This window comes from Cygnus olor, chromosome 2 (assembly GCF_009769625.2).
Source record: "Cygnus olor isolate bCygOlo1 chromosome 2, bCygOlo1.pri.v2, whole genome shotgun sequence".
In the NCBI taxonomy this organism is placed as follows: Eukaryota; Metazoa; Chordata; class Aves; order Anseriformes; family Anatidae; genus Cygnus; species Cygnus olor.
The window spans coordinates 1,329,395-1,355,161 of NC_049170.1; the positions used below are offsets into that span (position 1 = coordinate 1,329,395).

At 51.4% G+C, this 25,767-nt stretch overlaps 1 protein-coding gene across 14 annotated transcripts in view; it reads left to right on the top strand.

The window, feature by feature from the left end:
* The first annotated feature begins 19 nt into the window (after positions 1 to 19).
* The window catches only part of KIF9 (kinesin family member 9), a 28,439-nt gene continuing 2,691 nt past the window's right edge, over positions 20 to 25,767 (top strand). Inside the window, exons 1-22 of one of the 14 annotated variants that reach the window (XR_005817521.1) lie at positions 20 to 129; positions 1,352 to 1,403; positions 3,263 to 3,359; positions 3,973 to 4,138; positions 4,273 to 4,379; positions 5,136 to 5,360; positions 7,027 to 7,110; positions 7,232 to 7,324; positions 8,055 to 8,202; positions 9,006 to 9,070; positions 10,154 to 10,231; positions 11,241 to 11,309; positions 11,749 to 11,853; positions 13,906 to 13,961; positions 15,374 to 15,464; positions 16,641 to 16,774; positions 17,804 to 17,986; positions 19,935 to 20,143; positions 21,396 to 21,575; positions 23,138 to 23,253; positions 23,379 to 25,090; positions 25,181 to 25,541. Coding sequence is in view for 8 of the 14 variants with exons in the window: in XM_040549471.1 (XP_040405405.1) it covers positions 3,264 to 3,359; positions 3,973 to 4,138; positions 4,273 to 4,379; positions 5,136 to 5,360; positions 7,027 to 7,110; positions 7,232 to 7,324; positions 8,055 to 8,202; positions 9,006 to 9,070; positions 10,154 to 10,231; positions 11,241 to 11,309; positions 11,749 to 11,853; positions 13,906 to 13,961; positions 15,374 to 15,464; positions 16,641 to 16,774; positions 17,804 to 17,986; positions 19,935 to 20,143; positions 21,396 to 21,575; positions 23,138 to 23,253; positions 25,549 to 25,653 (2,310 nt within the window). In the remaining 6 variants the exon portion in view is untranslated. The other 13 variants (XM_040549471.1, XM_040549473.1, XR_005817522.1 and 10 more) reach the window with 13 other exon arrangements.

Consider the following 25,767-nt stretch of genomic DNA (forward strand, 5'->3'; position numbering starts at 1 on the left):
TCCGCCCTCACCGCCGCGCCTTCACTTCCGCCGCCCCTCAAGCTTCCGGCGCCGTCCGCGCGGGAAAGCGGCGGTTGCCATGGGAACGGCCCGCGCGCCGGGCCCGGCCGGAGCAGAGGGGGCGCTGAGGTGCGGGGGGAGGGGACGTGTCACCCCCCCGGGCCCTGTCACAGCCCCCCCGGGCCCTGTCACCCCCCCCTGGGCCCTGTCACCCCCCCCCCCGGGCCCTGTCACCCCCCCCGGGCCTGTCACAGCCCCCCCGGGCCCTGTCACCCCCCCCCCCCGGGCCCTGTCACCCCCCCCTGGGCCCTGTCACCCCCCCGGGCCTGTCACAGCCCCCCCGGGCCTGTCACAGCCCCCCCGGGCCCTGTCACCCCCCCCCCCCCGGGCCCTGTCACCCCCCCGGGCCCTGTCACAGCCCCCCCGGGCCCTGTCACCCCCCCCACCCCGGGCCCTGTCACCCCCCCCCCCGGGCCCTGTCACCCCCCCCGGGCCTGTCACAGCCCCCCCGGGCCCTGTCACCCCCCCACCCCGGGCCCTGTCACCCCCCCCCCGGGCCCTGTCACCCCCCCCGGGCCTGTCACAGCCCCCCCGGGCCCTGTCACCCCCCCCCCCCCCCGGGCCCTGTCGCCTCCCTTCGGGCCCTGTCACCCCCCCCCGGGCCCTGTCACAGCCCCCCCGGGCCCTGTCACCTCCCCCCGGACCCGACCCCCCCCCCCAGGGCCCTGTCTCCCCCCCCCCCGGGCCCTGTCACAGCCCCCCCGGGCCCTGTCACCTCCCCCCGGACCCAACCCCCCCCCCCGGGCCCTGTCTCCCCCCCCCCCCGGGCCCTGTCACCCCCCGCCCCGGGCCCTGTCACCTACCCCCCCGGGCCCTGTCCCCCCCCCCCCCCCCCGGGCCCTGTCGCCTCCCTTCGGGCCCTGTCACCTCCCCCCCGGGCCCTGTCACAGGCCCCCAGCCCTGTCACAGCCCCCCCGGGCCCTGTCACCCCCCCCCGGCCCCGTCACCCCCCCCCCCCCCCCGGGTCATATCACAGCCCCCCAGCCATGTACCCCCCCCACTCCCCCACTGGCCATGTCCCCCCTCCCCCCCAGCCCTGTCACCCCCCTCGTCAGGGCCTTGTCCCCCACCCCATGCTCTGTCCCCCCCCCCCCCCCCCGGCCCTCACCTCCTCACCCCTTGTCCCCCCCTGAGCCCTTGTCCCCCCTCCCTGTCCCCTCATCCCTTCCCCCCCCAGCCCCCCCATGTCGCCCCCATCGCCCTCATCCCCCCCATACTGGGCTCTGGGACCCCCCCCGCTCCCCATCCTCCCAGCCCCTCACCCCCCCCTTCTCTCTCTTCCCCCCCCCAGGCCCAGTATCACCAGTGTCACCAGTGTCACCGCCGCCTCCCACCCCCAGCAGGTGCTTGGAGGGGGGGGGGGGGGGCTTTCGGGGGGGCTGAATTCTGGGGGCCACCCTGGGATTTTCCTAATGGTTTCCGTGGTTCCCCCCCACCCATCGCAGGGCTTTCCTGTGTCCCCATCACCTCTGAGCGCGAATTCGCCCCGAGACCTAAATTAGCGGAGCCGAACGGAGCCAAATTAGCCGGGGAGCCCCAGACGGAGCCAAATTAGCGGGGCTTTGGCTGTCCTGGGAGGGCGCCCCAACCAGCGGCCCGATTTCGGTGCCTGTTCCCTGTGGTGTTCCGATTTCCCGTTACTCCTGCAGCCCTGGCAGTGTTATCAAGGGATCCCGGGAGTAGTCGCTCTCTGCTGGCGCTGAGCGGTGGGCGTTGTTGCCGTGAGGAAAATTCCGCCTGTCCTAAATTTGTTCTCTCTCTCCCTGGTCCAGATTAGGGTTTTTGCCGGAATTTTGCCCTCGCTCCTTTCCCTCCGTTTTGCTTCTTGCTGTGGCCTTATGGAGCTAAGGCTGGGGTGTGTTTGGATAGGGAAGAACACTCTCGTTATCCGGAAAAACCCTCAGTCAACCGTCAGCAGCATTTCCAAGGGGGCTGTGACCTTTACAACCGTCTGAATTTGCTCCCATTTCGCTCGTCCCTGAGCAGCTCCTGCCTTTACTCGCAGCGCCGGCAACTCATTTCTGTGCGTGTCCCGTGGTGGCAGCCCTCACAACACCCGTGTGCTGCTTTGTCACCACGCCTTGGCACAGCTTCTCGTGGCTGAAGACTGCCTCAGGTACTGAGAGCTCACAGCAGTGGCATCCCAGCACTGTTTTGGACTCTTTGCTATGATAATCTGGGAAAAGAGCAAGGCGCCCCGCCTGGGTTCGTCACGTGCAACGTTTCCCTGGGTCTTTGCGTATGTTAAATGAGTTAGACGGCATGTGGTGCTTTGTCAGTTAGTCACTCATACGCTCGCCTCTTGTTGAAGTAGAAGCCTTGGTTCAGATCTCGTCTCTACGTTTCTTTTTAGGGAGATCTCAGCGGGTAAGGTGATGGAGACCCCAGAAAAGCGCAGTTAATACGTGGGAGGTACCAAAGATCCCATCCGAAACCAGAGGCTGTTGCTGGATCTCACCTACTGAGCGCAGGCTGTAGCAAACAGGCGAGAGAAAACGTAGCTCCTGCGTGCTCCAGGGATTTAAAAAGACTCACCCGTGTGCCTCAGGTGGGGCTTTATAAAAAGGGGTTAACAGTGTGAGAAGGGGTTACGAAGACACGAGAAACACACGTTCAGTGCGGACCGTAAGCCAGTCAGTGTTGCTCAGAGCGCTGAAGATGTTGGCACCCCAACGGCCTGCAGGGCCTTTTGCCTCGCTGTTGGGCCCTTTGGGCTTCGTTTCGCCCCAAGTGTCTCGCTCAGAGCCTCAGAAGCTCGAAGCACAGATCTGGGTGAGCTGACGTTGGCAAACAGCAGGCTCCCCAGGGGCGCGGTGGTGCAGAAGCCTTCACGCACAAAGCACTGGACAAAAGCAGATCTGTCTCGTCTTCCTGCAGTTATTTTGCTTTGCAGGGCTAGGAGGAAGAAAAGCTCGTGTTGTCAGATGCTCTGACGCCCGACACACAAGAGGAAATCATGATCAGTGAAACCCCTTTCTATTTATACGCCCCGTTCTCGGAGCAGAACAGTGCTGGAAAGACTTTTCAGCAACTGTTTGCCCACGGTTGCTCTTAATAAAGGATAGAAGCTACGGCCGAGCATTTGTCAACGCTTTATTTTTAAACTCCGCTGCTCTGTAGCTGGCCTTTTCGTAACAAAGAACATTGCATTTCGTCTTAGGGAATGCAGCACTGTTGATTTTTCTGTGTTCTTCCTCTGCAGAATGGATGCAGTAGAAAAGAAAGTCCGTACGTTTGTGCGAGTCAAACCAACGGCCGATTTAGCGCAGGATATGATCAAGTTTGGGCCAGACAACAAGGTAGAGAAAAAGCGATGGCAAGCGTGAACGGTTTGGAATTTGATTTCAGTTTTGCCCATAGAAATGCAGAATTCTTCTGTGTCTTGGGGACCAAACGTAGCTTTTTGGTGCGTGTGGGTTCACACGTTCCTCCTGGTTCCTCCGTGCTGACAGAGCCTCGTGGTTTTGTATCAGTACGTTTGGCTATGGCGAACATACTTCTTGTGATGCAGTCACTAAAGAAAATCCTAAAAAGGGCTGGCTGGGGCTTCGATCCTTGAGGAATTCCCAGGGGTAACCTCCAGTTCAGCCTTAGAGGTCCCCCTGTGGTGCAGGCTGCTTCTCTTCCCCATCCGCGCGGTCCTGACTTCACCCCGTGATCCTTGTGCTAACAGCAACCCAATAATTGCCCTGGCACATCTCTGAAAGCCAAACAGATGAACCTTGTCCCCTTTTTTGGACCTCCTCCCACCAGAAAATACCACCAGGAGCAGTAAAAGCAGTAACAGTATTTGTGTTCCATCTTCTGCTTACCTGCAGCTCTTCAGTGGATGGGTTTTTTTTTTTAGACCGTAGCTGCTGGAACTCTTCACGGCTACTGAAATTAAGCTTTGTTTCTTTTCTGGGGTTTCAGAGCATAGATATATACATCAAAAAAGACGCCAGGAAAGGAGTTGTGAATAACAGACAGACTGACTGGTCCTTCAGACTGGACGGGGTCCTTCACAACACCTCCCAGGAGCTGGCGTATGAGACCGTAGCCAAGAAATTGGTGTCTGATGCCCTGGTTGGCTATAATGGTAATTTCTTGCTATTTTTATTATTTTTACAATAAGGGGAGATTTGATCTGAGGGAGATCGCCTTTTGATGTCGCGTTTGGGAAATACAAAGATTCCCTTCTGGGTTTATTCTTTTGCTTTGGTTCTTTTCTAGGCACGATAATGTGCTATGGGCAAACAGGGGCCGGTAAAACGTACACGATGACGGGAGCAACTGCCGAGTACAAGCATCGAGGAATCATACCCCGAGCTATACAGCAGGTACTGAGGATCCGAACGGGAAAAGAGCCTCGAAGAAGTAATGAAGGCATCACTCGTATCAGCTATTGCTGGTGCTCATAAAAGCGTTTTAACACCGTAGATATGTTTTATTTGGTTTCCATCGGTCCTTTTTTTTTTTAAATTTTATTTCTATGATGGTCATTAAGGAGATAAAGGGTCCTGTAAAACACGGTTACTTTGTACCTTCGGTTACTCTGTACCTTCCTTTTCCTCCGCCGTGACCTCGTGCATTGGTAGTGGTGGTATTTCACACCTCTGGCATGGTGTTGGTTTGAAACATGCTCCTGTGTCGGTTCCATCGCTGCCTACATCCGTGGCTGCCCAGAGGCACCTGTTAAGCACTATTTTAGGGGACAGGTCCACTCCCACAAAGACAGCTGACGCACGCAGCATGGGAGTGATACAACCTGAGACGCAGATGGGAGGAATTCCGTAGATATGCTGTATTGTCATTTTCAGAGGTTCACGTTTGATTCTACTAGCTCACACAAAGCACTAGCTGCTTCCCAAACGTAAGAAGGCCTTCAGAGTTTTCAAAAACATCACTCTGAGAAATCCTACTAAAAATGTTGGCTTAGCCCTGTCAGCCCGCAGGCAGCCACAGTTCAGAATTAGCTGTGCACGCGCGGATGAGCTTAGAGCCGTTCAAAAAGTCACAAACAGCTCATCCGAAAAGCCATAAACAGTTGTGCTTGTGAACGAGGCCTGCCACTGACATCCTTTCTCTTTGCGCAGGTCTTCAAAGCGATTGCGCGCTCCGTTGATTCCTTCATCACCGTCCGGATCTCCTACCTGGAGATCTACAACGAGACCTTGTTCGACCTGCTGTCCACCACGACAAGCAGTGGGACCGGAGACGTGCAGATGGCTGTAGTGGACTGCCCACGGGGTGTTTACGTGAAGGGCTTATCTGTACATTCTGTCAGCCACGAGGAGGATGCTCTCAATCTCCTTTTTGAGGCAAGACAACCAAATATTACAGTTCCCTTGGTGGCTACGTTTGTGGGCTTGGCTGAGGGAAGAAGCAGTGAAGCAGGAAGCGGGTGGCCAGGACTGCCGGGGGGAGCTTCAGCCCTCTTTGTTCTCTCTCTGGTGTGTGGAAGAACTGGTAACTCTTTGTAGTCCATGCTCTTGCAAGGAAATGTCCTTGGCATAGAGATTCTGGAAGATGTCTGTGGAGAAACCCTGGCTTTAGTGTATGTGAGAACAAGTCAAGTGATGGAGGACATCTGTTAGGGGTGAGGCCACGGAAAGCAGCAGCACTGGAGATTCCAGGCAGCACCAAAATAGTTGAGGTAGCCACAGATTCTGCCTTCATTTCACAAGGCTTGTCTGAAATACCAGCAGCCTCACTGGCCCCTTCAGCAGACCGAGGTGCTGACCAGTTGGAACGACCTCTTTTCATTACCCTGCTTATCTCACAAGGATGTCAGTGCGTGCCTTAATACAAAGTGTAGGATATTTGGGATCCTTTTTGACCCCAGAGCGGGCCTACACTGGAATTCCTTCCTGAAAAACTCCCCTACCTGTCCTAGCGAAGTCAATGCTCCAAGAAAAGAGTCTTACGAGTGACATCTCTGGCAGGTGGAGTGGTCACAGCGCAGGTGCTGTTTGTCAGATTTTACAGCAGGGATGTTCACACAATGGGTTGTCTTTGTGAAGGAAGTTTGTTTAGTTAGGGCTGCATCCTTCCTTTACCTGTGGGCGCTAAGGTAAGGAAAACATGAATAAAATGTTGGTACTGTTTGCAGGAAGGGTTTTCTTACCACGAGCCATTTGGTGTCCTTAAAATCTTTGATTTGCCTTTTCACTGATGGGACTGTGGTGTCCTAAGCTAGCCTCCGTGATTCACGGGAGCTCCCATTTTCCTCCTAAAGAGTAGAAGGATGGTGAAAACGAGGCTTAACTTTCTCACATTTACCTGGAGATCGTCACCGTCATGCTTGCTCTTGGATTCAAACTCCCTGGTGAGGTGGCAGTCACTTGAAGGTTGTTGTCCTCAGAGGCATGGCCAAACCAGCTGGCTGTGAAACCTGTGACAAGCGCATTTCTGTGCTGTTGAGCCTGCCGTTTCCTTTTGTGCCTTGCCAGACCTGGCAGCGCAGCTCTGAGAGACTGGCAGTCCTCACAAGCAGTTCCAACATCGGTTGCAATGTTGCTTTGTTTCCCTGGAAGTAGTCATCACAAATTTGTGGCTGTCACACACGTCTGAGTTGTCCGTGACATTTAAAGCCTGGGGAGCTCTTTGGTTTTCCACTCGTCGAGAAACTGAAACAGCCAGGGAGGTGTTGGGTCTGAAGGAGGCCAGCCTGACTGTTCCTCACAGAGCCACAGGTCTGTGAGCTGAGCCTTGAAAGTGGAAACACAGATAATGTGTCTGGTAAAAGGCACGATTATGGCACGATTATTAAGATTATTAACCAACCATGCTGTGAAATGCCTTTTAAGTGAGAAAGCGACTCGAATACCCTGTGCTCCTGCACTGGAGGCTCTAACCAGCTGAACAACAGTCTGCAGAACGAAGATTGAACCCCTGTTTATTTAACTGTGTGGATTTCTAATTTCCCTTTGTTCTACCAGTGCAGAAGCTTTAAAATACCGTCTTCCATTTTGACTTCGTTTACAGGGTGAGACCAACAGAGTAATAGCAGAACACTCACTGAATAAAAATTCATCCAGATCCCATTGCATCTTTACTATCTACATTGAGGTAAGAGCTCCAGCAGCTTTTCCAGGGGCTCGAATGACTGAGGATCTTTGTGTGTCTGTTTTTTTACTGTTTTCCAGTTTTGCCTACAGTTAAGTACAGCCTGTGTTCTTTTCCCCCTCAGTCTCGTTGCAGAGTTTTCTCAGACGTCAGATGCATTAATTCTAAGATCAACCTAATAGATCTGGCAGGCTCAGAGAGACTGAGCAAGACCGGAGTAAGTAATGGAAGAAATATTTCAGTCCATGGTGGAGAGTCTGGTAATAACACGTTGGAGGTGAAATTTGAGGGTTTTCCGCAACAGAATTCAGCCTGTGATAAATAGGAGAGACTGTGACGAGTTGTAAGTCACATTAATGCATGGGAGAGTGCTCAGATGTTTGCAGCTGCTGTGTACCTTTGCCGAGTCCGCATGTACGTGACTCCCATCCTGCGTGTGCCTCCCAATCTGATCCAGGTTCAGGTTTGTCTGACTATCAGTTTATCCATCTATCACTTCTCTGCAAAGGAGAAGGCCGGAGCCATTAGCTGTTAAGACAGAGAACTTGTGCTTTTCCTCTTCATTCCCTGAGTGTCAATGCAAATCTCGCTTCTGGTCACAGCAGGCAAACTCTTGAAACTTTCTCAGAGCGTTAGATCTCAACGGCTGAAACCTTCACAGGTCCCCTGTGACGTTCTGTACTGATCGGAGCAGAGTCCTGTGACAAATGCATGCTCTCCCGTTGCGAAGGAAAGCTAGTAGTCCTGGTAGACTCGTAATGAAAAACCGAAGTCTCCGAAAACTTGTTTTCAGGCTGAGGAGAGCTCTAGATGAGCAATGTGTTTGATCCGGATTAGATCCCTGTCCTCACCGCTGGGCAGGGTTGTGCCCCGGTAAGGAGCAGGCTCTGTTCCGCGCTTCAGCCAGAAACACACGTGGGAGCTTTGCCTTTTGGTCTTCGTTACAGTCTGAAGGGCAGGTTCTGAAGGAAGCCACGTACATTAACAAGTCTCTGTCGTTCCTCGAGCAAATCGTCATCGCCCTGGCTGATCCGAAGAGGGACCACATCCCCTTCCGACAGAGCAAGCTCACTCACGTCCTCAAGGACTCGCTGGGTAAGAGCTGTGGATTACAGCAGCCCCAAATAAAACACACAGAAGATCGTGTTTCAGGGAGCCTATCAGCTGTTAAAGCCCTTACATATAAACACATGGAACTAATCATTGTTCGAAGGACGTCTGGTTTTCCTCATCAAATAAAGCGGCAGGCACAGACAGTACAAAGGCCGCACTGATCAGGCCAATAGAAATTCGCTGAACTTTCCTCGGTTGGAACAGTTTAAAAACTAGCCAGCAAAAAAATGCAGCGCGTTACAAGCCTCTACAGCTGCTGCTCCTCTAGCATCAGGCTCCAGATGAGAAACCCAAAGCCGAGGTGCATCTGGAACGTGCAGGAAAGGCTGAGGAGAAAGCAGCTGAAGACAGGCTGCAGACATTTGTGTGGAGTAACTGAAGTCATCAAAACGCAGAGGGATGTTTGATGTACTCTGAGCATACGACTTGAATTGCTCTTGTAAAAGACGGTGACGATGGCCTGCCAGGTTCCCCGGTACTAGAGTCACACCAAAGGTTTTTAAAATCCTCTGCTCTGATTTATCTGATTTCAGGCTTTTACAATTTGTCTTCCCATCTCCTTACTGCACAATCACCAGATGAAAAACACATTTTACCTTCACTTGTAAGTCAGTCTGTGCCACTGCATGGGAACTTTAGAGGGGCAGTTCCAAACTGGCCGCGTTCTTTGTTCATTCTTTTTCTGTTTTTCAGTCAGCGCATAACATAATATTTTCCAGAAAAGGAAAGAACAGCAACAAAATGATATACTTTGCTTTTTTTTTTTTTCTTTTCTATTGTTCCAGGGGGAAAATGCAATACTGTCCTAGTGGCAAATATCTGCGGGGAAGCTTTGCACGTAGAAGAGACTGTAAGTTGAACTGATTTCTGCAGAATTACAGTCTTGTTCCTGCTACTGCTGCAATTGCATCAGCCCTAACTGTGTTCAAAGAGTAGTCTCTGGAGGGCTGTGGCTGGAGTCCCAGAGAAACATCCTGTCTAATTCTTCAGAAATATTGGATAGCTCATCTTATCTCAGAGGCTCAGAGAACAGATTGATCTCGCCAGTCTGCTTTGTGAGGCAAAGAGTGGTAACCGGCCTGAATTACAGCAGGCCCCAAGAGCTGAGATCGAAGCACACTGGATAATGTTAATTGTTATTGTTGGTTCAGTTCTGCGAGTGTGTTTTGAATGGTAAATCGTATAATGAAATCGATGGAATTGTACCAGGTCACGTCAAATCTGAGCTGGCTTTCAGCTGGTTTGGGAGACTGGAACCAGCAGTAGCCTCCTAACAGTAAGGCTCCTTTAAACCGTGAAAGAATAAAATGGGTGAAAGCCTTACTGGGTGAAGTGGATCATCTTAGCCGTATCTGTGACACTGAGAAGGGAATCACCTTGCTCTATGCCAACAAACTTTTACATAGCAAAACAAATGCAAACACAGTCACCTGCTACGCAGCTGTGTTCGAGGCGGAGTGTTGTTTTTGTCATCTCCCACTTGTGCCGTGATAGCATCTAGAAACAGGGGGAATTGCAGAGGAAATGGGACGATTTTCAGGCTGCAGGGGCTTATTCTCAAGATACCACCTTGCAGGAACTAAGCCTGAAAGCCATTGGTACGTGATTTGGAGTTGTTAGGACATGTTATTTTGATCAGAAATGGGACGGGGGTATTTTTGAGACCACAGCTCTTTTACACAAAGAACTGTCCACATGCAGAACAGAAAACACACAGAGATTGAAGCTGGCTCATCACACAGAAACCAATGAGCACTGGAGGATATGCTCCTGGAATCATAAACCCTCTAATTCTCCATGCAGTTAAATAGCTTTGCTTTTCTATGGACTGGGATCTGATATGATTTAATAGTAAGGGATTACGAAAATGATATCCTCACCAACATCTCTTTCAGTTACTATTTAACAAAAGAAAAACAAACGTGTTTTTCAGTTGTCTTCTCTTCGTTTTGCTACCAGAATGAAATGGATCACAACAGAGCCAGTCATCAATGTGACATGTGACCCAGAGGTACGTAGAGAACAGCATTATTCCTGCTCCTGCTGGTAAAATAATGTTCTTGCCACAATTCCAATACTTGTTTAAACAAGGCAAAAAATTAAAGAAATCGATGACAGTGTTTTAGATGTCCTGAGTGCACTTCCACAGCTGAAAGGGAGCTGGCAGCAGTCAAAGCTGAATGAATTGCTGATAGCCCAAAGAACAAGCTTAGAATTATCTGATCCATAACACATGGGGTGTGTGAGAGCCCTGCTGTACTTCACAGCCTGATCTCACTGGTGAGCAGAGAAACAGCTGGGGAGTTTCCTCCAACAGCTCCCAGAAGAAGCTGAGAGCTGTGCAAAAAAATGTCATTTCCTCTTCAGTCCCTTCATTTTCGTTGGGATGTGTGGAGTGGGAAAGAGAAACCAACATGTGTTTAAGGAAGCTATTGTGCTTTGATACTCCAACAGGCCCTTAAAGCAGCTCAGTATCCGGTTTTCACCAGATCCCAACAGATTTGGGTACTCCCACCTTTCTGGACACACATTCTGCATAGTCAGTGCTTGAAGATATTCCCGATTATGGAGAATTTCAATCACAATTATGCCATGGGAGACTCCTGCCTATGATTAAATTTAATGTCAGAACTCCTACGGAGTTCAGTAATGGTCAGAGTGGAACCCTGCACATCTCTCTGTCTTTGAGTTGATATCTCATGGTCCAGAGTTTGAGGGCCCCTCCAGTACCAGATCAGGAAAGCATCAGGTTAATAAAACAAGTGCCCTTCTCTTGGAGGCTGAGGCTGACTCTGCAGGCAGCACATCCAGGACACGACAGAAGCTGTCCTGTAGGAAGCTATTCAGAGCAAAGTGACTTCCAGGCTCACTGTTTCACTGATGGAATCCTGACAGCAAATCCTGGGGGAGCTGGTACACAGCTGTGATGTTACATGGCAGTGAGCTATATGTGGCTTTTCAGCATTTTTTTCAATAACAGCATTTAGTTACTTGCTCACCTTTTTTTGTTTTCCCGCTAGGAGACAGTGAGGGCTTTGGAGAAGGAGATTATTCTTCTGAAGCAAGAACTGGCTATGCACAACAACCTGGTGAGGAACTGGCTGCACCATCTTAGACGGGACCTAGTTACGGCTTTGCCATGATCATCGTTTTGCAGGGGGATCAGTTAACTCAGTGCCCAACACGATTGCATTCTTCCTTCTGCTTCCAGCACAATCCTTTTGGGATCAGTCAAAGCTCTGCACTGAGACTGTTGTATCTTCAGTCACCATCCCACGTAGATGCTTGGTTTCCTTTTTTGACTTGGGAGGCCCTCCTCTTGTTTGGTTGAAACACGAAAGGGAATGCATTGCTTTCAGCATGCTCCCAAGTCCCATGTCCTATTAACTCAGATGACAAGAAGTTACAATCAGAAATTAAGCGTAAGGCTTCCCTGGGCACAGCAGAGCGATGTCAGGTGTTGCCAGACTAGTACTTGCTGAGTTTTTTGTGGTATATCAACATTCACTTGTTCACCTTTTCTCCTAGGTAAATCGATCTTTGGTGACTTACGACCCTCTGACTGATGTCCAGATAGCAGAGATTAAGTCTCAGATCCACAAATACCTACAAGGAGCCATTGATGAAATTGATGTAAGTAGCTTTTTAAGTAGAGAAGGACTTAGATACTGCTTCCATCCCATTTTATCCCAAGACAGGAACAATGAAAGCGTCTTCTGAAGAGGCTGTCTTTAACCTAAAAGTGCTACAGATTTCTATATATGTTTTTTTGGCTTGTTAGGGCTGTCTCCTTGTTTTCATACCATTTTTGCTTTTTTTTGGAAGCTTGCGACGGTTTTACTCAGGTAAAACCTTGCCATGTAAACCCACTACAAAGCTTGAGGAGACCTTTCCTCTGTTGTGAAAGCCTTCAAATTGGTTTATGCATTACTTCTATAAATAAGTAATGTCAAAAATTTGCCCTGTCAACATCATACTAAATCTTTTGCAAGGTGTGTTGCCAAAATACGTTCCATCTCTTAGAGACAGGTTTGTTAGGACAGTTTCACAACTTGGAAGTACCTGTCGACTGCAAAATGATTGCAGAAAGAAACAGCTGAAGTCCCTCACACACAAATATTTCTGTGGGGGCAAACAAGAAAACACGCAGCGGTACAGGCTTGGGGAAGGCTCTGGGAAGGTGTCCACAGAAGAGGCCCTGGGGTGCTGTCTGTGAGCCAGCAGCGTGCCCAGGTGGCCAAGAAGGCCAACGGCATCCTGGCCTGCATCAGGAACAGCGTGGCCAGCGGGACCAGGGAGGTGATCGTCCCCCTGTACGTGGCGCTGGCGAGGCTGCACCCCACGCGGTGCGTTCAGTTTTGGGCCCTTCTCTACCAGAAGGATACTGAGCTGCTCGAGCACGTGCAGGGAAGAGCAACAAAGCTGGTGAAGGGACTGGAAAACAAGAGTTGTGAGGAGCAGCTGAGGGAAATGGGGTTGTTCAGTCTGGAGAAACAGAGCCTGAGGGGAGACCTCATCGCTCTCTACAGCCACCAGAAAGGAGGTTGTAGTGAGGAGGGTGTTCTCTTTTCTCAGGTAGCAAGTGATAGGATGTGAGGAAACAGACTCAAGTTGTGCCAGTGAAGGTTTAGATTGGATATTAGGAAGAATTTCTTCATGGAGAGGGTGATCAAGCATTGGAACGGGCTGCCCAGGGAAGTGGTGGTGTCCCCGTCCCTGGAGGCATTTAGGAGATGCATGGATGTGACACAGAGGGACATGGTTTGGTGATGGGACTTGGTAGGTCAGGTTGATGGTTGGACTTAACGATCTTGAAGTTTTTTTCCAACCTAAATGATTCTGTGATTCTCTGATTCTAAATGAAACAGCTTGAGACACTCCCTCTCATTTCATGTAATCATTATCTTCTCTGAAAGTCCGTGTGTTCTTCTTCCAGCAGGCAGGGGTGAAGCAGAATAAAGGCTTATGTGAAGCTCTTTTATATCTGAGCTGCAAAATGTGATGTGGATTGGTGTGGAGCAGGGAAGGTAGAGGACTAAGGAGTTTCACACGGGGAACGATGTCTTCAGTGGGACTGAAGAATCTTTTAGAGAGACGGTTGAGAGCAGAGAGCGCGCATTTCACAGTTTGGTCCAGTATCTTAGGCCTTGGGAGACCTCAGTGCAGATTCCTGCTCAGTTATACTCTCCCCATTACTTGTTTGCCCGTGCCTGTGCCTTTGCTCCTCATCTCTAAAGCAGAGACAGTGACATGGCTCAGCTGATTCGGTATCATGGCTGAGAGGACTGGAGATAGTGCTCTGGCAGTTCTAAGTAGACAGTCTTGCAGAGTAGCGAAAAGAGAAGTAACATCATAATCTGCGAGGTCAGTAGATGCCATCTATTTAATTTGTAAAATTATTGTAAACAATTCATTATCTGGCTGGCTGTGCACTCCGTGGAACTTACCTATCTAGGTCCGGGTCTAAATCTAGGTCTGTCAGATTCCTCTCTCTCTAAAACTCTCCTCAGAGTGAGCAAGGTATCAACCTCCAGCCAAGTACAGGATAAAGGTAACTCTCCTTGAGTGTTGATACCCACCAGCTAGAAAGCAAAGCCCTCATGATCTGACATATTTGAATCAGTACAGCTGACCACAGCCTGGAAATGCTTACTTGTGTCTTCACTGTATACATCTCTTCCTCAGATAATGAATATCAGGCAAGTCCAGGAGGTATTTAAGCAGTTCAAGCTGATTGTAAGGTAAGATATTCAGGACTGATATATTTCACAGTGAGGTTTAGAAATTCCATCAAGCTTTTGTGTCTGATATCACGCTTACCAGGACATCGGTGGAGAAGAATTATTAAGTATAGGGAATAAGTTGTAACTGAAAACAGAGATATGGACAATTTCTGCTGGCACCAGAAGACTATTGCCTCTAACCTTCCAGTGCTCATAAGTCACGTGCAAGGGCACAAGGGTGATAAGCTTCACTGGTTAATAACACAGCTCAGCAAATATACACCCCTGAGCATGGGAACCCCAGTCATTGTGTGTATCTCCATAGTGCAAGGCAGGCAACAAGCAGATCCGAAGAAAAATTAAACCGTAGGGTGAGATGATACATGCTGCCCTCCCCACACCAGCATCTAAAGGTCATCAGATATGTGTGTATATATTTATATTTAAAGATCATGGCAAAGGAAGGTCACAGAGCAGTTTGGAGGAGCGTGATAAGAAGGCTTTGTGGCTACTTCCAAGGGAGCGCTCTCTGCGTGGTGTGGGAGGGGAGAAAGTGTGAAAGTGCCTGTTGGAAAATGTCATCGGTGGGTGCTGAAAGCTGTGCTTTCGGGCTGAACGAGGGAAGGTAAGTGGCAGGCTGGAAAAAAGGAGGACGGGCAGTTTCCATGTTGTGAAACAGAAGAGGACGGAGAGGAATACGGGTGTTAGGGCAACCCACCAGCCTTTACAGCAGCGGTCTGGCTAGGCATTAGAGGTTGCTGTTCACAAGGGCGACGTGGGGATATTGCTGCAGAAAATCTGCCTGCCCTCGAGAAACTTGTTTGAACACAAATGTCTGCGGTATGTCATCAGACCAGGCAGTCAGGATTTTGAGGGACCCAAGGCCAAAATGGTAAAAATCTTGCCCAATAATTATTATTTTTTAAACTTGTGACTCCTTTATTGTGCCAAAGCACTGGGCTTTTTTTTTTTTCCTTTAACTTGCAGGTTCTCTAACAATCTTCAATCTCGTATAGTGTACTTACACCTACTGACAGTGCTTCACCTGCTCTCTTTCAGTGAAAAAAAAATCACTGATAATCAATAGATGAGGATAAGATTAGGTATTGAAGTGACATAACTGAACAGATGTGATACTATTTGATCTGGACCATGGAAAGGTTAAGCTCAGTATTTAAACAGCCATCAAAAAACTTCCATAGCTGTGAGGCCTAAAAGGACGGTATAGAAAAAGAAAGGACGAGGAGAATGGAAAAGGTTACAAAAAAAAGCTACGGGAAGAGTGGAAGGAGCAGAATGGGGTGTTTGGAAGTGAGATCTCAGATAAAAGATGTTTTCTTTGGAGATGTGATATTGGCAGGTATTGCAGGATTTGACATATGAAATAATCCTCTGTGAACACAATGGTAAAGGGCTGCTTTCTCCCCTAGGCAACAGGAACATGAAGTGGAAGCCAGATTACGAAGCAAGTATGCTCTAATAGACAAAAATGACTTTGCTGCTATTGCTGCTGCTCAGAAGGTAACTCCCGGTGCTCGGGCCTTGCCCAGAATCCATTTTAGAATTAGCTACTTTGCTGCTGAACCCTGAATTGCCTCAAGTTCTTAACTTTTCCCTATTGAAATCTAAAGCTCAGAAATGTTATCGTGATGAGTGTGTCAAAAACTTGCACAGAGCGGAGGTGCACCAATTAACAGAGTAGCATTCCTGTCAGCAGAGCGTTAGGCCCGCTATCTAAACAGAATAATTTATAACATGGTAATAAAGAAAATATAAACTAATAGAAGAATGTGACCTGCCTGTCGACCAGGCAGTTGTAGAAGGCAGGGTCAAATCACTTGCCTCTGTTGAGGTCCTCCTTTTAATCCTTATAATTTCCGAAGCAAAGTGAATGTACCATCTCTAAACCATAAATGCAGATGTGAACTCTGACCCGTAGTTATAACCTATTTTTCATTACTTGTTTCCATCTGTGAAATATTTTCTCTCTGAAGTGGTTGTTTCCTCGCCTTGCTTTTCCCAGTAAAGCAGATAAAATAATCATTATCTGCTATGCAGAGTCATATACCCGTCCTGTGGTTTAACTGTAGATGCTTTGAATATTTTGGAAGAAAGGCAAAAGGGAAAATGCAAATTATTTGCGTAACAGAAAAACAGATGGTCCCTAGCAGGCCTATTCAAGTCTTTATGTAAAGACCTGGAAAACAAAACAAAACCCTAATACGAGCAGATTTTAACACTTAGTGCCCCCTTCTGTTTTATGGTTGAGGCAGTATGAGAGGTACTGTAAGAAAAGTAACTCTCTCACGTGTCCCCCTTCACTGAGTGAAGACTTCCGAGGATGCTTTTCCGTTGCGTCGTTGCTGATGCCATGGTGGTGTACGAGTTTTACTCTGAGATATTACCAGTAAAACACTGTGAGCACTGTGAACTTATTTTTGTGACACTAGACCCAAGATATTCTCCCCCTAAATAGCCGAAACACTCAGCATATGCATTTAAGGATAATTCTGCCTTTTAATTTGTACTTCATTTTTATGGAGGTGTTTCCCTGAAGTACTTGGTAGTGAACAAAGATTTCCGGATTCGGTTGTATGAGAAGATGAAGGGGCTGTTGGGTATGGGCTGTACAGCGTGGTTCGGTCAGCTACAGAGCTAATGCCTCCTGGTCTGTGTTTTATTTCTTCCTGTTTCCAGGCAGGAGTGGTCGATGTGGATCGCCATTTGATGGGGAAAAAGGACGGACAGGAATTTGGGACTAGAACGACTCCTGTTTCACCCAAACCTGATGGGAAGAAGAAGAAATCCAGGAAGAGCAGCGAGCAGTCCAAGTGCGTTAAGCAGGCCGACGGCTCTCCCTTTTCTGTGATAACGTGGCATTGCGCAGGGTGTGAGCTGTGATCATAGGCTTTGAGCTGAAGAATTTGCAGCCAGCACCCGTGGGGTTAGCCTGTGCTGAGAGGTGGGGAGCTGAACACACAGGCAGGGGAGCAGTCCTGCGATGGCATCGGGAGCCGTGTTAAACCTGCAGTTTTCCTTTAAAGTGCTAGGTGCAATGAGGTCTGCTGAGTGGAAAGGGAGGAGGAGGAGGCAGCGGGCTGAGGAGCAGGTAGGGAGCGAAGCTGAGAAGAGGCTGAGAGAGAAGGGGGAACGTGCAATCGATGCAGAGCAGAGAAAGACCCTTCAGTTTATAGAAGTGAGGTCCCTGTGCTGGCAGCTGCTGCAACTACGTCTGCGGCCTAGGGCATCTGCTTGGTTCCTCCCTGACGTTTCCCCCAAATCCCACGTGTTAGAGAGGAGAGAAACTGAGGCTTTAGTAGCTGTGTGACGTGGGGGACTCCTCTGTGCAGTTCTTTTTTAGGGAGATGGAAAGAGATGTGGTGAGCACCTCTCTGTATCTTTCTGCAGTCACGCTGACTGTGGCGTGCAGACCGGGCTGGGGCTGTGCGTGGAGGTGAGCTGGGGGACAGCAACCTGGCTTGATTTAGGCACGGGGTGAGATCAAATGCGAGGGGGTTTAGTCTGCAGGTTCCTCTGAAGGCACAGACCGGCTGATGTGCCTCAGGCCAGACGGGGTGGGACTCTTGTCCTTGTAAGACTTCACAAGAGAGCAAGTCCAGCCTGTGCTCTGTTCTAGGGTACTTGGTCTGCAAGGCAGTCCCTCTACTTTAGGAAAGAAGGATTTGTGAGAACGAGGCTGATCTCGGTCCTTGTCAGTAGATATTTCACTGCAGTCTTTGGTAGAAACCATGTCAGACTGCTCGTTTTCGAATGAGCAAGGCTAGCACCTGCAGCTTGCTTTGATTCCGGTTCCCTGTTACGAAGAAATTAACCTGGTTCATCTTTCCCCCCCCCATCAGGAAGGAAGGAACTAGGAGCCACCTTTCTGGGAGAGAGCTGGGTGCTCCTTTACCATCCAAAAGTCAGGTAACGATTCCCACCAGGGATTTGGACGTGAAGGAGAGAGCAAGGAGCGAGGATACAGCAAATACTGATGTGCAGCCCTCGAAGCCAGCCTCTGCGGAAGGTTCCCAGCGGCCCAGGTAAGCTGTCCCTGTGAAGGGAGCGTAACCCATTTGCCAGTTTACACCCAAGTGGGTGCATTGCATTTCCCTAGTACAACTCCCTGCTTCAAAGTAAAGAGGAGAGATTCAGAGACCTTCCTTGCTTGTGTGCAGAAACACGTGGTCACAGAGCAGTGTTTTATGGGCACCAGTGGACCAAAACATGTTGGTGGCAGTCAGCTTCTCCACCTCCTCTGAGCTCTGTCCTGGCCAGTTGCTCTGTTAAGCGCGAAGTCTCTGCTGATCAGGAGTCAGTTCCTAGTTTAAATGCTGGCGTGTGATTTTTTTGCCTCTGTATATTCTAGAGCCGATACTCCTGTATTACATTCCTAGCATACCTGCGGGTTTTACCTTCTGCCACTGAGCTATGCCAGTTCTCTACATTTCCACCTGGTCCCAGGTGAAAGTCGCAGCACTCTTCACCCCTCGGGCAGAGACGCCTCATGACCAGCCACAAAACCCCAGACGTTCGTGAAAAAGGGTCAATATCCACGTGAGGTCATGGCAGGAAATGCCGTATCAAGAGAGAATTGTGGAGAACGGCCCAAAATGCAGCAGTGTGCCAATTATCTGCTTGTATAACGGCAAGAACTTAGCACAGGAGGGCAGCACTGAATTGCATTTCTTTCTGGATGGAGTTAGCGGGGTAAAAAACGCTCAGGGTACCAAGACCAAGGGCTCGATGTGCTCAGCAGCGTGCCGCTGTTGAGCTCCCAGGCGCTCAGCCAGGACCCCACACCACTGGACCACGCTTTTCCCCTTACCATTTCCATCCCTCTGTCGTTGCTGAGCTCTCAGGCCACGAGTGAAGCGGCTCTGAAGTACTGCGAGCGCCTCCACGGCTGTGTTGTACAAGACTGGTCCTTGCTTGTTCCCGCAGCCCAGGGAGAGCATCGTAGGTGAATTTACTCTTGAAGCACCTCGCTGTGGTACTGCCTCCGTGCCCTCTGCTTGCCTTGCAGTATTCCTCCCAAAGCCAGCAGGGAAGGGTGCTGCTCCAGCTGCGTCAGGCACAGCCCAGAGGCGCTCAGCAGCTGAGCTGCCAGGGCTGTAGCAGTGGCAGCCCGCCCGGTGGCCGTCGTGTGCCGTGCTTTGCCGGCAGCCTGGCAGGAAAGCAGTCCCGTGCAGCCCTGCAGGAGTCTGAAAATGCCCTGAAGAGGCCAGTCAGGGGAAGGCAGCGGATGGGTTTGCTTTGACCGGTCTGGGCTGAGGAACGTGAAGACTTGGAGCTCCCTTCTGCTTCCAGACCCCACCCTGCTCCCCAGGAACAGCCAGCAGCACCGAGCAGCGGTGCGTTGGAGTTGCTGTTCCTCCTGCAGTGCCAGGGGTCTCCTGAGATTCTCCCCTTTCGCCCTGCGTGGCTCGTGTTGAAGGAGAAGCTGCTGTTCGCGAGGGCACATTTGCGTCAAAGCTATTCCAGCGAAAAGTCAAGACTGACACATGCCACTTTGAATTCAGCCTTTCAAAACAGGCAAGACTTAAAGGCCAGGGGTGGCAGCATTGTGGAGCAGCCAACAAACACAGCCAAGGGCTTTGTTTGGCAGACGTGACTGGTCTGTGCTGGGAATCCAGCGAGAAAAGAGCAAAGGCGTTTCGGCTTAACAATAGGGAGGAACACTGTTGGGTATTTTTTCTGAAAAATCCAACCCTTAGAGATCCTCTTTCCAGGGAAGACTCAATTCTGAGGCGTCTCCTAAGGAATGAGGCTTCCATGTGAACTTCTGGGAGTGGTGCAGAGGGAAAGGGGCATGAGGGCTGTCACGGGGATGGCACCAGGATGCAGCCAGCGCAGCACGATCCTCGGAGGGCCCATTGAAATGCCGCCCGCAGGCCTCGGCTCTGGCCTCTCCCAAAAACTGTGTCCTGCTCCCGGGCAGAACAGTGACCCCCCCACATCTGTGGGTGTTGCCTTTGAATTCTGTTGCAGCTCCCCTCCGTCGAAGCCGGTGGCGTTTGAGCAATTCAAGGAGGAGTGTGGAAGTGAGATCAACCGGATCTTTAAGGAGAACAAAAGCATCCTCCTTGCCAGGAAGAAGAGAAGCAGTACGGTGGCCCGGAGGATCAACTTCATCAAGCAGGAGATGGAGGACATCAAAAAGGCTCTGGAGGCCCAGAGGCAGGAGCGGTGGCAGCAGGGTAAGTCACTGGCCAGGAAGAGTCTGACACAAGAGGGAGCCACTGGTTTCAGAGCAGTTTTGGTGGATGCCACCTACGGTTTGATTTCATCTCTGATCCGTGGGTCTGGTTTGTGAAAGGCAAAACCCCAAAGTGCCAAGTAGGAGAGGAACAAATGGGGTAAGTTCCTCGCTGTCCTGCTGTGCTGAGGCGTTAGTTGGGTGCAGTATGCCTGGGTGAGACTGGGAGGTGTGTGAGAGTTTGTGTGCCCTGCGGCAGCGCTCCCGGGAGTCGCTGCTGCTTTGTTCTACAGAGGAGAGGAGAAGAAACCCCTTCAGGCACGGAGAGAAATCAGAAACAAACTGTGTTATTAGGAGAGTGTGCTAGGGCGCTCTGCGTGTCCCTGCAAGGAAGCAGCAGCGGTGGCGGTCCTGGCGTGCAGGGTGGGCAGCAGAACAACCTGCCTCTGTGACACTACAGCCGAAACTGTGGCTAGGGAATCAGTGGGAAGTAAGAGGGAGAGAGAAAGGGAATGGTCAGCAGCGAGGAGGCGCTGCCTAGTGAACGATGGCCTGGGAGTCAGCCCCAAGGGACTGCAGCGCTGCTGGTCTCCGTTCCTCTTCTCGCAGAGCAGCTTTGAGCACCGTGCTCTGTACGTAGCCTCTTCCCGCAGGGCCAGCAAGATGCGGAGCTCCTTTGGCTAGACGATGAGCAGTCAGAGGGAGGGTCTCTCTTTTCACAGACTCTCTGCTTGCTTTTTCTTGGTCCTTTGCTCTTTCTGATGACATCTACCAGCTGGTGGTTTACTGTGGGTGCTGGAAACCACAAGAGCAAACTGATTTGAGGGAAGCTGAGAACACGAGATGTTTATCCTAGAGAAGCAGCATTGGCTTAGTGGTCTCCAAAGGGCTGCCCAGCCTTTTGTCCCCAGACCCCTCACCCCGGCTGCCCAGGGTTTTTTTCAGCAGGAGCCACGAAAGCCCTGAGCGATACCCTAAGCAGGTGTCTTTCTGCGGGGACCAGTCCCTCCTCTTTGTCTGCACGTGTCCCGTCTCACGGGGGACTGAAGTCTGAGTGGTTCGAGTGTTCAGCTGTGATTCCTGCCCCGCACCACCGCAACGTTGTCTTTGTAGAAAGCACGTCTAAGGAAACGTCAGTTGTGTGGTTAACCTCGGTGTAACCGGGTAACGACCGGGTGGTTCCAAGCAGAATGACTGCTCTGCGGCCCTCTCCACCCGCACGAGAATCCTTGTTTCCTTTCCTTACCCTCCAGGGGAGTACGTCGATGAGAAAGGACACCTCATAATTGACGAGAAGGAGTTTTTACTCGTCATGAAGATGAAGGACCTGAAGGAGGAGTACAGGTCGGCTTACGCTGAGCTGCAGGACCTGAAGGCAGAGATCCAGTACTGCCAGCACCTGGTGGACCAGTGTCGGAACAAACTCATCGCAGGTACTGGCTCGCCGGGGCAGTTTCTGAGCAGCCTCCGGCTTAGCCGGGGTGCGTGAGAGCAGCTCAGCACCGAGCCACTTCACAGACGTGTTGCCAAGCCCCTGTCACGCTCTGTTGTGGTTTCTCTTTCTGCCTTCCAGACTTTTTCTTTTTATTGACGGTTGTTGTGGTTTCTTTCTGTCATAATACTGCATTTCTGTAGATTCTCTCTCGCAGATGATGCCACGCTGTCCCCTGCTCGTGCCACTAGACGCATTCCTGTGGGGGGAAGAGCCTTGCACACTGCAGTCAACAATAACGCTCCTGCTGATGGCCCTGGTTCTCACCCTTGATTTATTTTATTATAGATGGCGGATAAGGAGCTACTCTGGGCCAGGGCTTTGGCTCTGGGCTGCAGACATCTCCTGTGTGCCCCTGTGAGATCAGCATTTCTCAGGTTCCAGCGCTGCAGCGAGGCTGCCCTGGCAGGAAGCAGAGCTCGGGCATTTTAGCCTGTTCTTCGCCATCGCCTCCCTCGTGCCGATGAGTCACGGCTCCGCTCAGAGCATCCTGGGCAAATTCGTGGTGTGCTGCACTGCAGGCTGCTCCGTTTGAGTCTGCAGGAACAGGAACCTGGTCCTGTGTGTCCCCAGATTTGTCCTGTGCGATGGAAGGCAGTAGGTGTGCCCACGCCAGCACCCAAACATTCGGATGCTGCGGACGTAGCAACGCTGTATTTTCTACAAACGTGCCAGAGCACAACTTGTATCCGTTAGCAAATCCCACGTGTGGCTTCTTCCAGGGGGTGCACAGGGCCAAGCTGTAATTGTGCAGAAGCTTTGCCACGGGTTTCCGTTAGGTCTGGCTTCGGCATTTTTAGGTGCTCCGGATGTTTGCTGTTTGTTTAAACATGCAGGCACGGGCTCGCTCTCACAACTGCGCGCCATCCCGGAGCAGAGAGGTCTCAGAGCTGAAACCAGGGTGAAAAATCAGTGATGTTCGTCGTGTCCACGGTGCCTGCATTCCTGGCTCCTGTGCCGTGGAGCAGCTCCCTTCCTGGGTGGGGAACCCGGAGCGTAGCACAGACACTTTGCAGCGGGCGTCTGGGAAGTGCCCGGTGTTAATAAGGACAAAATTCCTGCAGCACCTGTTGTGTGTTATCACCGGCTATTACGGGATGGAAAGCGCCTGTGCTCCTTTAGCATTTGGGATTGAAATGTGACCCCGAAACGTCCCGGCCACTCAAAATTGCCAGCTCCAAGCTCCCAACCGGTCGGGAGGATGGCTCCGTGTGGCCGGGACGTAGGAGCAGTGCCATCTCGCGGCCATTCCCCTCTCGGGTGCACAAGCCCAGGGGACTGTCCCCAGGGCCAGTCACCACGTCCCGGCCACCTCCTGTGCCAGCTGACCTCATTAACTGTCCTTACTGTCCCTCTGTCCTTCTTATAACGAACTCTTCCAGTAGGTTGAAACAGAAGAGCTCGGAGCACCGATGGCCTGCGTGATCCGCGGGCAGGGAGCCCGAAGAAATTCACCCTCTGGTGGTTGCAGCCCCGTTCATCGCCCCCCGCTTTGCCTTGCAGAGTTTGAGATCTGGTACAGTGAGTCCTTCCTCATCCCCACCTACGTGCAGAAAGCTCTGAAGCCCGGTGGCAACATCAGGCCTGGAATGATTCCCATCAACAGAGTTACGTGCCTGGTGAGTTGCCCCGGCAGCTCTGCGTATTCTCCCTGCTCGCCACGCGTTGGTTGCGTGGTGATGAGGGCACAGCTCAGCCCGTGGGAGGAGGAGGGCACGGCAGCTCTGCCCTTTTCTCCGAGCAGAGTGGCTGGCAGCGAAACGCTGGCTGACACGACGCAGAGAGCAGCTGTCTGGAGACGCATCTTGCTTTCACATTAGCTTTCCCATTAAGAGGCCAAAATAGGACACGGTGACTGAAGCACCCAGTCGTCTGCTGACTCTCAGTGAGCAGGCACGGTGCCCAGAGGTGCGAGGGGTGCTTGGGAGGCTGGGAGTTTCCAGCCTGCATGGTCTGTAACGTTTACAGCTACACTATTGTGTTTCGTGTTGTGGCAACTGGTGCTTAGCCAGCCCTCTGTTTAGAAACCACCACTTTGGGGTATCCATCGTCTTTTGTCGTTCCTGACAATGGACGTTCCTCTTGAGCTTCTTATTTACCAGACTTCTTCTGCGCATTATTTCCCTCTGAAGTCATTCCAGGTTTTGTCCTCCGCTGTGCAATGTCAGCCTCGGGACCTTAATGCTGTTTGATAGGAACGCGGTGCCGGGGCTTGACCCTGGCTGGCACCGAGGAGGGGTGCGTGGCAAGGAGGGAGATCCCCTCCTGGCCGTGAGGGGTTAGTCCTTTGTACCATTACCACGTCTCCGTTACCGCTGCCTAGCCCCAGAAGCATTAGGGTTGGAAAAGGAGGAGCAGGGGGCACCTGCGGGCGGTTGGGAAGGAGTGGAAGAAGGGCGTGAGCTGTGCGACCCCTGCCCTAGGGATTTCTAGCCATTTCTAGCCCCATTTCTAGTACTGGGGGACTGTAGCTCCCTAGAAAGAAAACTGAAACCGAGATCTTTTGTTTCTATGTCTGATCATTTTGACTGTGAATCTCGGTTCAGCATTTTCTTTCCTGCCTTCTAGGAAGGCACGTGAAGAGCTTCAAGGTTGATCGTAGACAGGTTCTTCCTATCCTCCTGAGTGAATTCCCTTAAGGCTACGAGTAACAAACGTTATGTAGGAAAAAAGATGTACTAAGTTTACTTTTAAGCAGGATGTTGTGATGTACCAGGCAGGAAGGTTTCAGACACGGACTCTATAAAGAGAACAGCAAGAAAACAAACCAAAAAACCAAACCAAAACCCAAAATAACAACAAAAAAAGCCTAACCCCAACCCCTCTGGATAATGAGGTCAGCAGGGGAACCCTGCCTGCCTGCACTGGCCCAGGCTGTCACTCTTTGGGGAAAAGAGGAAATCCATCACCAGTCACTTTTACTAACCCGAGTTACTCAGTGCATTCATAGAAACTCCCTTAATGGCTTCCAGCCCTGGATTCCTTGTCATCGCATCAATTAAAACCCGAAAGATAAATGAAACATGCCTTTTAGCGACGCTTTGCAGCTGTGTCAAGCTGATGACGTTACAGGCAGAAATCTTCAGGCAGAGAACCAACAGTGACCCCGGAACGCTGCTCAGTGCCGGTTTCTTGTTTTCCTTTCACCGGGCAGCTCGCTGCAGCCTCCCCATCAGCGTGACTGAGCGCCACACCAGCTCCTTGAGGGCACCACCTCATGTTCCTCCAGATGTTTCATTCCTACTCTGAGCCGTTTTTCCTTCTCCAGGCTGATTCTTCATTTATTGTTCTGATGCACTGCGCCAGGGTACTCACCTTTTACTACCCACTGCTCTAGGAACTACCCACTACTCCAGGGTACTCGCCTTTTACTCGTGGCTCGAGTCCTTTGGCCATTTACCTTTTATCACCCCAGACTTTCTCTGTCACCTTCTCCAGGCTGCTCATTAATGGAAGGTAACCAAAGATGGCTAGAGCTATCCTCAAATCTGCCATGAAAATATCACGCGCTGGCTGGTGTCTTAAAAAATCGCGCTTCCATCCCAGCCACGCTTCTCTTTGGTGTGCTCACACCTTCCAGACCGCTGCCTGGAGAGGTGCGGGCACGAGGTCAGCAGCCGGGCTCGGGGGACAAGGTGCAGCTCAGACTTTATTCCTGCTGTGAGGTTCCCTTGAGGTTACCTGTCCTGTGGGTAGGTACAGCCAAGAGAGCTGAGGGAGCTCCCGCTGGGGCTCTGCGCTTGCACAAGGACTTTGCCCCGAGTCCTGCCCAGCTGCGGGGTGGGAAGGGGGGGTTCTCGCTTCCAGCCCGTGTCCTGAGGCTCCTGAGAGTCGGTGTCCAGAGCTCCAGTCCAGCTCTGCGTCTCCACGACGCGTGGCTTTGCATGGAACGGGGTCTCTCTTTCTCCCGGCAGGAGGAAGACGAGCAGGACAGATTTGAGCGGATGCAGGAGACGACGCTGCCAGCCGGCCCGGAGTCAGCCTCGTTCTACAAGGCGAAAATGAGGAGCGATCGGAAGGTGACCTCGGCCGGGCCCAGCTCCTGCCGATGTGTGCCGGGAGAGCGGCTGCGTGCCTTGCTGCCACCTGGGGTGCGGGGCTCCTCAGGACCCAGTTCAGCCTTTCAAAGGATG